This window comes from Atheta coriaria, unplaced genomic scaffold, assembly GCF_025399875.1.
Source record: "Atheta coriaria isolate IRGN ID8LTWV9N9 unplaced genomic scaffold, Caltech_Dcor_3.1 hic_scaffold_2_pilon, whole genome shotgun sequence".
Taxonomy (NCBI): Eukaryota; Metazoa; Arthropoda; class Insecta; order Coleoptera; family Staphylinidae; genus Dalotia; species Dalotia coriaria.
Window position 1 is genome coordinate 4705391 of NW_027045444.1, and position 13533 is coordinate 4718923.

The following is a 13533-nucleotide window of genomic DNA, read 5'->3' on the forward strand; positions in this document are numbered from 1 at the left end:
AATTGTGAATTGTGAGTGAGGAATGGTGAATGATGAATGATGAATTGGGAAATGAGAAATTAAATTCAATTGGAGATGTGATTGAAAATGTTAAAGATTCTGTATTTACGTTATTTATTTGTTTGAGTTATCGTTGAATTTGCTTTGAGAAATTTTCATCGCGTTAGTTTTTTGTTAATTACTCGAAAACTAATTAAGTTATTTTAATGATTTCTTCACTAATGTATTCGTAATTTATCTCTCTACCAAATTGTACCTAAATTTTATTGATAATATTTTCTTATCAATAGTTATGGAGCATTTTATGCCAATTGTCATATTATTACTAAATCTAATTTTAATTGTTAATAACTTTTTGTGTAATTAATCAATCAACACCATCTTTTATAAAATAGATGCAGAATTTAATAGTGAATAAATTTATGTTAAAATTATTGATACAATGCATAAAATTAATTAGTTATAACTTAATTAATGACACACTGCATATTATTTTAGAAAAATTGTCGAATAACTCTGCAATTACCTAGTTTTTCCGTAATAACTCAACAAAAAATTAACAAATTTGAATAATCTTTTCAACAATCTATTCACAATTAAATTATTAATATACATACAAAAAGTTGATAACTACTGTATTTATTAAGTTACAGACCAACTAATATCAAAAGACAAATTTTAACAACTTTCAATTATAATTGATAATAACTTTTTGTGTAGTTAATAAATCTACACCATCTTTTTTAAAATAGATGCAGAATTTAATACTAAATAAACTTATGTTAAAATTATTGATACCATGCATAAAATTTATTAGTTATTAATTAATTAATGACACACTGCATATTATTTTATAAAAATTATCGAATAACTCTGCAATTATATAGTTTTTTTGTAATAACTCAACAAAAAATTAATAAATTTGAATAATCTTTTCAGTAATCTATTCACAATTAAATTATTAATGTACAATCTAAAATTCAAGTTGATAACTATTTTATTTATTAAGTTACAGGCAAATTAAAATCAACATACTAGTTTTTACAATTTTCAACTTCAATTGTTAATAACTTTTTATTTATTAATCTAATCAACAAAATCTAAAATTATTATTATGTATAATTTAATTCTTAACATATCTATGTAAAATTTATTATTATAACATAAATAGTTTACGAGTAATATTAAAAAAACGAAAAGAATACCACCAATCAACGAACATAAATACACCATATACGCATTTAGTTAAATTACCTATCTATTTATAGAATATTATTGACTTAAATGTATTCACAACATTCCTCACTGATTAACTCATTGAATAACATTGACTCATTCATAATAATTAATGTATATTCTGTCTACACTCTTATTCTTCCATTCCACCAACTCCCAACCACAAATTCTTCAATATTCAACATTCATTCATTAATTCACTCATAGGTGGCGCTACTAACACCACAACTCATAAACTCACACTCCCATATTACCCAACTTACCCAATACAACCCAACATAACCTAACCTATAATTATCTCTATATTTATGTTTATATCAATTGCCTGTGGACATCTAAAACTAATTCGGTTGCGTAATGACAAACAAATATCATTACAGTATATTATACGTGACACAGATCGAAAGCAACAATTAGATTTAGAAAAGCTATAATTAAATATTTTACAATATCGCCGTTCTTAATATGAAATCTCAATGTGCACGCTATTGATTCATGTTTTAAACACGCCAAAAGGGGCTCTTGGAAGTTAATATCTCGGTGCTTATTCGTGCGTGCACTGTGCACAATTCGTGATTCATGATATTAGGAGTCTGTGTGCGTTCTAAATATATTAAAATAATAATATACGCCACTTGTTATGAAATAATTGAGAGTCAAGTTGAAGATTTGCGAGAAATTCGAGTGTTTTTTTTGCTTTAAAACGGTTTTAATTGAAGTAGAATTTGTTTTAAGCATTTAATAAAAAGAGAAATATATTGTTTATTTAATTGTTTATTTATTGTGTATTTTTGTTGTTAAAGTTTTGTTATTATTTGAGTGTTATTTTGATTTTTTTGTACAAAAATTAAGTTTTTTTGTTGTAATATAAACTTTAAACATTTGAAACTCTTATAAATATTAAAAATAATATGCAAAATTTTTATGTAGTAGATAAACAATTTAATTGTTTATAAATCACAATAAAATTTATTCTGATATCTTGTTTTGTTTAAAAGTTATAAGAATTTTAGTAAAATATTGCTTAAAACTTGATTTTTTTTTAATTCTGGCTAAATATTTATTAAATTGCGGATATCTTTTAAACTAACTTTTTAATTGCATCCAAATAAAAACCATCTTATTTAGCATTAAATTCTCTTTCGAATACATGTTTTCAGTATTTCATAAAATTGTTAGTAAGTGTGTTACAATACAGCAAAATTACTATATCGAAAGAAAAAATAACGTTTTTCTAATAATTTTTAACTTTAAACATTAATTACCACCACAATAATGAATTTGTGTTTATTTAGTTTTAATGTATATTATAGATAATTTAATTGTTAATTAATCCCCAAAAAGATCAACTTAATATCATATATAGTTCAGGAATTATATGCATTTTAGTAAAATAATGCATGAAACATAATTTTTTTTGTTTCACACGAAATTATTTATTCAAACGCCGGTATCTTTTAAACAAATAATTCAAAAACAACAAAATAAAAACTATATTATTCACAATTAAATTACCTTTCTAGTGACCTATTTCAATAATTAAACAAACCATAAACAATTGAGTTATTACGTCACAAACCAACAAAAACACAAAAAAAATCAAAAAATCATCAAACCTCAATAATTCCGAAACAAACCGGGTATAAATACCACACCAACTAATAATTTATAATATTAATATTATTATTATTATATTATTATTATTATTATAACATGTTCATTCTTTCACCTCTATATTTATAAACATAGCGATTAATACCGACAACAACGTCAAAAACATAAAACATAAAATATTGAACATTTTATTATTTAGCCGCGTGTGTGGCGTGTTGCATGTTTCAAGCGTCAGTCCAGCGTGAACTATGGCGTCGTCAAGTTGCGCACCGCACACATTCACACATTAAAATAAATAATTAAATATAATATACAAGCGCGAGAGAATTATTTAAATAAAAATGTTTTATTCACGATACGCGCAACGCGGGTTAATGCTGATGTTCACATCGAGATAACAAGACAACTCAGACGCAACTCGACACGAATTATCTACAATTTAGTGTATTTCGTAAGTGTGATGAGTGTTGACGTGAAAAATATTATCTCACAAAGCATAAAAACTAAATAAAATTAGTTTTAATTATTTATCAGGTAATTTATTACAATTTTTCACAAAAAATTAAAATTTTTGTTATTTGGGTTGCGGATAAATGCAGACTAATAGTGTGTATGACGTGGTGGTTTACTGGTTGCCTATAGTTGAGTGAATAGTAAGTGTGATGAGTGTTGACGTGAAAAATATTATCTCACAAAGCATTAAAACTAAATAAAATTAGTTTTAATTATTTATCAAATAAATTAATAGAAATTTAATTTAAAAAAATGTAAATTTATGTGTATTGGGTTGCGGATCATCATCTGATCTTTAGACTAACATTGTGTATGACGTGGTGAATTACTGGTTGCCTATAGTTGAGTGTAAGGAGTGTATGTGTAATGATTGAAGTGTATTCCGAATATTGATAACCACAGTGATAACATGAACATTATTGACCTATGTGCGCTATTATTGGATTGTTATTAATGTTGTGATGTGTGTTTTTTTTGTTGCAGCGAGCCCGTGGCAAGACGCCGCCGCCGCTTCGCCGTCACCGACGCCGCCGGCGGCGTGCGCCTGCCGGAAGCCACGCGCGCCCAAAATCGGCGAAATACCAAGGTAATCAATCATCATTTACATTATTCCGTCATCAAACACAATACAATAGATATCAGTTTAAATTTTATTGGTTTTATTTGTGATTGTGTGTATATAGGCAACCAAATATACATTTAAGAATAACTGCATGTTGTCTAGAGTAAAAATTTAAAGAATTTTTGTTATATTCTATTTATTCTTTTGTATATATGAGTGGATGATGTATATAGGCAACCAAATATACTCAAATGCATGACTGGATGTTGCCTAAAGTAAAAATTTTGTTTATTTTTGTTTTAATTTGTTTTTTTCTTTGATTATTTGATGATAATTATACCTACAGGAAGTTAAAGTGATAAAATTAATTCATTTATAGGTTATTCTTGGTTTTGGCGGGATATCCTCAGTGTTATTACACTTTAAAGCTGTTTTTATTACTTTTTGGAGTAATTAACGTTTATTTATATTATATGTTAATATTGAACATAAATTATGATGTCACAGAGTGACTAAAGGTTTGGGTGAAAGTTGTGAGGTGGAGTTGAGTGTTTAATCATCCGTGTTTAATAGTTTATTGTTGATTGTTGTCGAAAACAATTAGCGAAATTCCGCACGAAGTGAATAATTCTTGAATAACACGTACTTAAGGCGGTAATTACGTGTGAGAACGACTGGAACATGTTTTAATTTGTGTTTGCTGTGGTAATATATTTGGCTTGAGTAAATATATGTTATTTTTTATTTTGAGTTGGAATATTTAAGAGATTAGTATTGTTTAAAGTGTTTTAAAGTTGAAGTGAAAATTAAATTAGGAATAAATTGTTTGCGGAGTGATAACTCAGGTAATTATTATAGTGGAATAATAGTTTAAATCTTAATAGATAGTAAATTTAATAGAGATTAATTTGGAGTTTAATAAAGTGTTGTGCGTGTTGCAGTTTTTGAGATATTAAGGTTAAAGTAAAAAAAATGCAAAATTTTGCTATAGATGATAAAAAGTGTTATAATTTTGAAACTAGCGAAGATAAATAAACAAATTTGGGAATATAAGGAGATAATTAACAGGACTTTAAGATAAATTAATAATAGTTTTGAAATATTGCAGTATTTTGACGGTAATTTGCTGATAAATATTAAAAATCCAAAGTAAAGTTTTTGTTTTGCTGTAAATACATTTTTTTCATATTTTCTGTGCTTATAACTTTAACAATAATTATAATAAATTAATAATCAATACACCGTTGGAAAGGTGATTTAATGTAGATTATATATGCGAAATAAGAATATTATATGTTTGGCCGTTCAAAAGTTATAACAAATTAAGTGAAAAATTACATATTTTAAGTACAAATCAAAAACAAAACAAAAATCAAAATAACTCAAAAACTAATAGAGATAAAAACAAAAATTTAAATCCAATATATACATAATAACATAAACTATAAAATTATTAACAAATAAAGTAAAATTAAATTATTCTTGACAGTTATTTTGCAAAAAATCAACAAAATATCATTCCACAATTAAAAACTTGCACAGACCCATAACCAATTAAAAAAAATAATTAAAAAAGCAAAGTCTTCATAGACACTATTTCCATCTGAGTGAATTTGCACCCCTTTCATTCCTTTCACATTTTTTTTCATTCCCCTGCAATATCCCGAATCGATAAGGTCGATAGTTACCACCGGACGCATTGAACCCTTTAACCTTTTCGCTAAAACTGAACACACACACACACACTCACACATCACACATAATCACTCAACTGATAACACCCCTCCAACATACAACCTACCTTCAACTCTACCCTCGAAAGATAAAACAATTCAGTGATAAACTCATATTCATCACATAAACACCAAAAATATCGACAAATAAATTAAAAATTAAAAAATTATAAAAAATTAATTCTTCTTATTTATTTATTATTAATTTATTATTAATTTCATAGTGTAATTATATTCACTGTGCCCGTCTCACACATTCACTCTGCATCTCTTCTAGACACACCGCAGTAGAAGTAGAATTGAAACCAAAAGAAACGGATTTGCAGCCACAAGCACTCAAGGTGACCTCCATCAAGCTCCCGGACATCACCACGCCGCCATCTTGTATCAAAATGGGGCTCACAGATGACGATGACGTTACCCGTGCACCTGCCGCTGTGATAAACGAACCAAAACAAACAGAAACAAAAATAACAACAGAAAAAGTGCCTTCGGAAGCGAATAACAACATTACTACGACTACTATCACCACAAGTGAGAATGAGGATGTAGGTGTGGGTGATGAGGTGAAACCACCGCGGTTAAGGGTGCAACCTCGATTAGGGCTGTTGACGCAATCGAAAAGTTTGGCGGTGGCTGATAGCCCGCCGAGTGGTAATGGGAGTGGTGGTGGAGGCGCCGGGAATGGGTCAAGGCCGATATTTCCGAATTGTCCGTTTTCCCCGTATGGAAGTCCCACAGGTAAATTTTTATTTATATATTTTTAATATTTTTTCTTTTGATTTTTTGAAGATTTTTGATTTTTTTGTGTTTTTTGTGTTTTTAAAGAAATTATTATTATTTTTGTTTTGTTGCAGGATCACCAAGGAGTAGTAGGAAGAGGCAACCTTTGAGAGAGTCAAGGCGTGTTTCTATTGAGAGAAGTGGGATGTATTTGCAGTTGAATCAATATAAACTTAAGGATTCTATTGGACAGGTGAGTTTTTGACGCAATTTTGACCAGTTTTTTGCTGTTTTGTCATACAAAAAAATATTAAATATTATTGTGTTTAGTATCATTTTGAAGAACTTTTTAACGCGCATATTTTGACGTTTAGTTGGTTTTTCTATCGTTTTTGTGTCAAAGGTTACAAAGGTTTTAATTTTGAAAATTTGCTCAAAAATTACAATGCCTTTAAACGCGTATTACGTTGAGGTTATGTTAGTGACACTAACGCCATCTACAAAACATTAAAATATAACTATCCCTCTATCGAATGACGTATTACTTATTAAATTATCTCTTATCGTTCATGAGTTATCGCAATTTGAAATAAAAAATCATAATTCTCTTTAATTTTGAATAATTTTTGCGTGTTTCTCAGTAATTACCTCGAAATTAATGCGCAGTTTATATTCGCGTGATTATAGCAAATGATAAGGGTTGATTTTTATACGTTGACGTAACCTTAACTGTGTATAATAAATACACAATTAACTAAACATCAGAATTGATTAAGATTTATTTATAAAACGTATTTATTTTGAAAACAAAGCAGAAAAACATAGAAAATGTTTAGGAAATGTTTAGTCAGTGCAAGATGTGGAGGTAAACAAAGGCTAACCCTAAAAATAGAAGCGTTTACGAGCACGCGAGCGTGATAAACGCGAAGGACATGTGTGTAGGCCAAGCGCAAGCAACAGGATTCAACGTGAAGTGACGTTAAAGTTGCCTAAATATAGATTATACACGAGAGGTGAAATGTTGGGGTTTTATTGTAGGAAGGTTGTTGTTTTTGTTTGTTAAAAGTTGAATAACTCGGAAAGTATTAAAGATATTGTTGTTATTTTTTTATGAAAAGGATAAGGATGAGTGCAGGTATGAGATGTGAAAGTGGTGTTAGTATAGTTTACATAACCTTAAAGTTATAGGCGTTTGAAGATGAGTTAGTGATTATTTTAATAAAATTGCGATAACTTTGTTAATAATTCAGATAAATAAATAAATAAAAAGTTAAATTGAAGATAATTAATGGAGTTATAAGATGGTTTAAACAAATATACTATTTATTTGTTTATATCATAATTATTAACAATTAAAATTTATAAAAATGAAATTTTCACTGGTTTATGTTTTTTTATTGAAAAATTCTTAGTTTTTCATAAATAAAACAATAACAATTTATCATTTTTATTAAAAACAATGTTTATTTGTGTCCAGACGTCAATAACAACAATTTCTTGGAACAAAACAAAATGTATTATTAATTTTAGCATTTGAAAGCACATGTTATTTATTTATGTACCGGAATATTTTATTAGGGTTGATTCTGACAAGGGTTGTGTGTGACGCAGGGCTGAGAACCTGTGCGTGGGCTAAAACATTGATTTTCATGCGTTTTAACTAAAAATAACGAGTGTATTACATTCTTATTACAAGAATAACGAAAAACATTAAAACACAATTAAAACGCAATTACAACATAAAAAATATGAGGTTAGGATAAATAGTAAATAAGAGATTGAAAATTGGTACTTATTTTGATTGTTTATATTTTATTAAGGCTATTTTTTTGATCGGATCAAGTTTTATCGTTATTTTAGAGGAATTTTGATTTTTTGTTGAGTGTCTTGTGTTTTTTGTTGTATAAATGGCAAATAAATCGATTTTCCTGCAAACTAAACGAGATAGAAAGGAACGAATCTCAAGGCGTTAATTTACGGACCATTCCCTGTATAATGAGATAGTTAATTTGGAAATCTAAGAGAAAAAAATTTGAATTGCTAAGAAAAAAATTGTCAAGGGGGGGTGCTTAATAATCTTTTTCGAGGTTTTTTGATAGTGAATATCTTCCGAACTACAAGCGATAGAAACCAGTAAATTACAGACTAGGAAAGATTAAGTAATTCTCTATTAGATCAAAACATAAAATTATTAAATATCGAAGGGTAAAAGGGCGAAAAACGTGACTAAAAGTGCTAAAAAGTGACATTTTTCAATTTTTGACGATTTTTTTCAATCGCGAATATCTCGTAAACTAAAAGAGATAATTAAGATCCGATCGCAGCGTCTTAATCTACGGACTATTTTCTATATGATAGGACAGTTAAAACGGAAATCTGAGAGATGAAATTTAATTTCTTAAGAAAAAATTGCCAAGGGGGGGTGCTTGATACTTTTTTTCGACGATTTTCAAAAATTCATATCTCTTAAACTAAAAGAGATAGCAGCCAACGAATTGCTGATTATGAAAGACTGGAAAATTCTCTATCAGATAAAAATATAACATAATTATATTTCCCTACAGTAAAAGGTCGAAAAAACGCGACTAAATGTGCTAAAAAGTGACATTTATCAATTTTTGCTCATTTATCAATCGCGAATATCTCTGCAAACTAAAAGAGATAATCAAGATCCGATCGCAGCATCTAAATCTACGGACCATTTTCTATGCGATAGATGTTAAAACGGAAATCTGAGAGATGAAATTTATTTTAAGAAAACGCTGGCGGGTGCTTGATACTTTTTTTCGACGATTCTTCGTGCACCATATCTCTTAAATTAAAAGCGTATATCAACCAACGAATCGCTGATGCGAAAGATTGGAAAATTCCTCTATCAGATAAAAATATGCCGCAAATATATATTTCCAACAGTAAAAGGTTCAAAAATGCCACTAAAAGTGCTAAAGTGACATTTTGCGATTTCGATGATTTTCTTCAATCGCGAATATCTCTCGTAAACTAAAAGAGATACCAGATCTGATCGCAGCGTCTTAATCTACGGACTTCTCTATAAGACAAAAGTAGTTAAAACGGAAATCTGAGAGATAAAATTTTACATCTTAAGAAAATTGCCAAGGGGTATGCTTGATACTTTTTCGACGATTTTCAGTAAATTCATATCTCTCAAATTAAAAGCGATATCAACCAACGACCGCTGATTATGAAAGATTGAAAATTTCATCAGATAAAAATAAAAATATATATATTTCCTGCAAGTAAAAGGCCGAAAAAACGCGACTAAAAGTGCTAAAAGTACATTTTTCAAATTTTGCCCATTTTTTCAATTGCGAATATCTCGTAAACTAAGAGAGATAATGAAGATCCGATCGCAGCGTCTTAATCTACAGACTATTCTCTTACAAGATAGGCTATTGAAACGGATATCTAAGAGATAAAATTTTCAATCTTAAGAAAAAAATTGCCGCTGGGTGCTTGATACTTTTTTCGACGATTTTCACAATTAATATCTCTTAAACTACAAAAGCGATAGCAACGAACGAATTACGGATTAAGTAAAAGATTGGAAAAATTCCCTCTATCAGATAAAAGTATAAAATAATTATATTTCCAAGAGTAAAAGTTCGAAAAACACGACCAAAAGTGCTCAAAAGTGACATTTTTCAATTTTTGCCTATTTTCTTCGATTGCGAATACCTCGCAAACCAAACGCCATAAACAGTGCCTGAATGGCAGGGTCTTAATCTGTGAAAATTTTTATAAAATAAGCAAGTTAAATTTAAAGTTTAACAAAGGTAATTAAACCTAACCTCAAAACTTGCCATCTAACTCATAACTTTTGAAATTATCCACGCGCCAAGCGAAAGCTAGAAACGCGGAATTTCCAGTATCTGCGAGTAGAAGCATGCTACTGCTTGCAACTTGTAAATATTAAAGTTTAATCCTTGCGAACTAAACTAATTAAATGTGTCCTTCGTCCTTCCGGCAGGGTTCATACGGCATCGTCAAGCTAGCGTACAACGAGGAGGACGATACGCATTACGTAAGTATTATATTTCACACGAATGAATAAGCAAGCAAGCCAGCAATTCATAGAGTACTCTCTTATTACTGTAAAATAATACTTTTCAACACCCGTGCGCAAAAGGAATTCGTTAGTATTGCTTAAAAATATGAAAAATGTGTTCAAAATGTGTTTATTTTCATTCTGAATGTCTAAAAATTAAATTTTTAACATTTTTCATAAATAAACATCAATCAATAGACGAAAACATAAAAATTTAGAATATTAGTGTGTATTATGACAGTTTTTAGACACTAGTGTGTAAAATACTACTTTTTAACACTTCTATAATTATAAAATAATTAAAAATGTAATATCACGTGATTAAAACGATGTTTTGAACATTTTTATCACAGAGTAACTTTAATCCGTGTTTAAAATTATAGTTTTACACACTAGTGTTCAAAAATACCACTTTGAACACTCGTATAATCTCAAAATATTTTAATTAACAATATTTTATGCCTAAAAATTTATTTTTTACACTTTTAACACAAAATAACCAAAATAAGTGTTCAAAAATCAAGCCAGTTTTTTCACCAGCGGCAAAATACTCATTTTAAAATACCATATATAATTTCCAAATATTTTAATTTACAACATTTTATGTCAAAATCTATATTTTTTACTTTTTTAACAAAAAAAAATTTGTTAATGTGCAAAATCATAATTTTACACACTAGTGTACAAAATACAACTTTTACCACTCCTAATATCACAAAATATTAAAACTTATAAACATTTCATTCTAAAACCATATTTTAAACTCAAAATAACGCTTAAATTCCTTTTTCTTCTTTTTTTTTTCTATTTTTGTTTGTAATTCTTCAGGCAATGAAAATTCTTTCCAAGAAAAAGCTCCTGAAAAAGGCCGGAATGTTCGGCCGCATGCCGCCGAAAAAGGAAGGCCGTAAAGCGGACGCCACCTCACCCCTGCAGCGGGTGTACACCGAAATAGCGGTGCTCAAGAAGCTGGATCACCCGAACGTCGTAAAACTGGTCGAGGTGCTCGACGATCCGGTCGAGGATCACTTGTATCTGGTCTTCGAGCTGCTCGAGCGTGGACAGGTGTTGGACGTGCCCACGGACAAACCGCTCAGCGAGGATGACGCCTGGGCATACTTCAGGGATGTCGTGTTGGGGATTGAATATTGTAAGTACAAAACAAAGAAAAGAAATAAAATTTAAAAGAAAAATCGGAAAATCGTTTTTTTGAAGAAAAAATTGAAAAAAATGTTTTTTGTTGGTTTTTAAAGAAAAAATATATAATAAGATATTGGGGATGAGATTTTTATCAGGATTTTGTGAGGGGAATTGAATATTGTGAGTACAAACAAATAAAAAAATTAAAATTTGAAAAAAATTGATTTTTTGAGGAGAAAAAGAGAAAAAAATTGTTTTTTGTTGATTTTTAGGGTAAAAAATTTAATAATAAAAGAAAGGGGTTATTAGGGATGAAATATTTAGAGGTAGTTAGTTGTGGTGGTTGTATAAATAGGAAAAAATAATATTTTATTAAAAAAATATGTTTTATAGGCGTTAAAATAACACATTAAAAGGATATTTTTAGGTTAAAGGTAAAAATAAGGAAAATTTTGGTTAAAAAATAATATTTAAAAGAAAATTAGGACTAAAACTAAGTCTTGAATCGAATTTAAGGTTAAAATTTCAAAAAATTTAAGTTTTTTTTTAAATTTTTAGAAAAAAACAGAAAAAAAATTAAATATTATTAATAAAATCAATTTAAATGTAATTTCGAGCTTAACATTAAAGTAATATTAATATCCTCCTACTATTTAATTTAAAATTAAAGCAAAAACTCTAAAATTAAATTTAAAATTTATTTTTTTTATTTTTTTCTTTTATTCTTGGTTCATTTTTCTTCAAAAAACGAAAAATATTATCATTTTATAACCTGCAGTCTAAAGATATTGGTGGTGAAATTTATAGCGGTAGTTATTTGTGGTGGTGTCGGCGGTGGTGTATTCAACCCGGACCTTCCTCGAACGCGTTCGGGTTACGCTCAACTTTTCCTATTAGCAGCGCGAGCGTGCACTGAATTCGGCCGGAGTTGAAAAGGGGTTGCAAAAGGGTGAAAAGGAGAGGTTGAATTATCGCCTACTTTGCTCGCATCTATATCATTTTAACTGCTTTGGGGATGACACTTGAATTTGCTCGCATCGATTTTATCATTTATTATTAATATTTTATGCTCTGCTCAATTTCAATATTAATTTTATTAATTAAATTAACAAATTTAAATTAATAAATTAATTCGTAAGTTGAAAAATTGAGATTTTTGATTTTTTTGTTAAAAATTTTGAAAAATAATGATTATTTTGATTCAAAATTAAGTTTTTGTTTTAATTTTAATTTTAATATTATTTTTAATAGAAATACTTTATTTATCTTTTAACCTAAAAATCAAATTTATTTTTAAAATTTTTATCTATTCTCTTCAATATTTCACTAAAATTCCTTGATTTTAATCCTAATATCAGTTTAAAATCTATTGTTATCTATAAATATTATCAATTTTCTTCTATTTACACAATTTTGACAATTTTACAACAATTTTTATTTATTTTTGATTCCAGTGCATTATCAGCGAATTATCCATCGTGATATCAAACCGGCTAATCTTCTCCTCAGTGAAATAGGCCGCATCCAAATTGCTGATTTAGGCGTGTGTAACGAATTCGACGGAACAGACGCCTTCCTTAGTTCGACAGCCGGAACTCCTGCTTTCATTGCACCGGAAGCAGTTGGGGATCAACGTGCTGGCTTCAGTGGAAAAGTAAAAATTAAAAAATCAAAAAAATTAAAAAACAAAAAAAATCAATTTTTACTTAATATTTAATTATATTTAGGCAGCTGATATCTGGTCAATGGGCATAACCCTCTTCGCATTTGTCTATGGACATGTCCCTTTCTATGACGAGAACATAGTTGGGTTATATTCCAAAATCCGCCATCAGCCAGTCGAATTCCCGCCACTTCCAACCGTTTCTGAGAGTTTAAAGGATTTGATACGAAAAATGTTGGTGAAGGATCCAAATAAGAGGATAACTTTAAGTGAAATTAAGGTA

General features: G+C 28.9%; 1 protein-coding gene across 2 annotated transcripts in view; it reads left to right on the forward strand.

The window, feature by feature from the left end:
- LOC135800687 (calcium/calmodulin-dependent protein kinase kinase 1) overlaps positions 1-13533 on the forward strand; it is a 38120-nt gene that overhangs the window by 22637 nt on the left and 1950 nt on the right. Inside the window, exons 1-8 of one of the 2 annotated variants that reach the window (XM_065314002.1) lie at positions 3097-3384; positions 3847-3949; positions 5936-6399; positions 6516-6634; positions 10370-10423; positions 11276-11597; positions 13042-13241; positions 13315-13530. In XM_065314002.1, the coding sequence (XP_065170074.1) occupies positions 6051-6399; positions 6516-6634; positions 10370-10423; positions 11276-11597; positions 13042-13241; positions 13315-13530 (1260 nt within the window). In that variant the 5' untranslated portion in view covers positions 3097-3384; positions 3847-3949; positions 5936-6050. Of the gene's footprint in view, positions 1-3096; positions 3385-3846; positions 3950-5935; positions 6400-6515; positions 6635-10369; positions 10424-11275; positions 11598-13041; positions 13242-13314; positions 13531-13533 lie in introns of those variants that run through there. The other variant, XM_065313995.1, reaches the window with a different exon arrangement.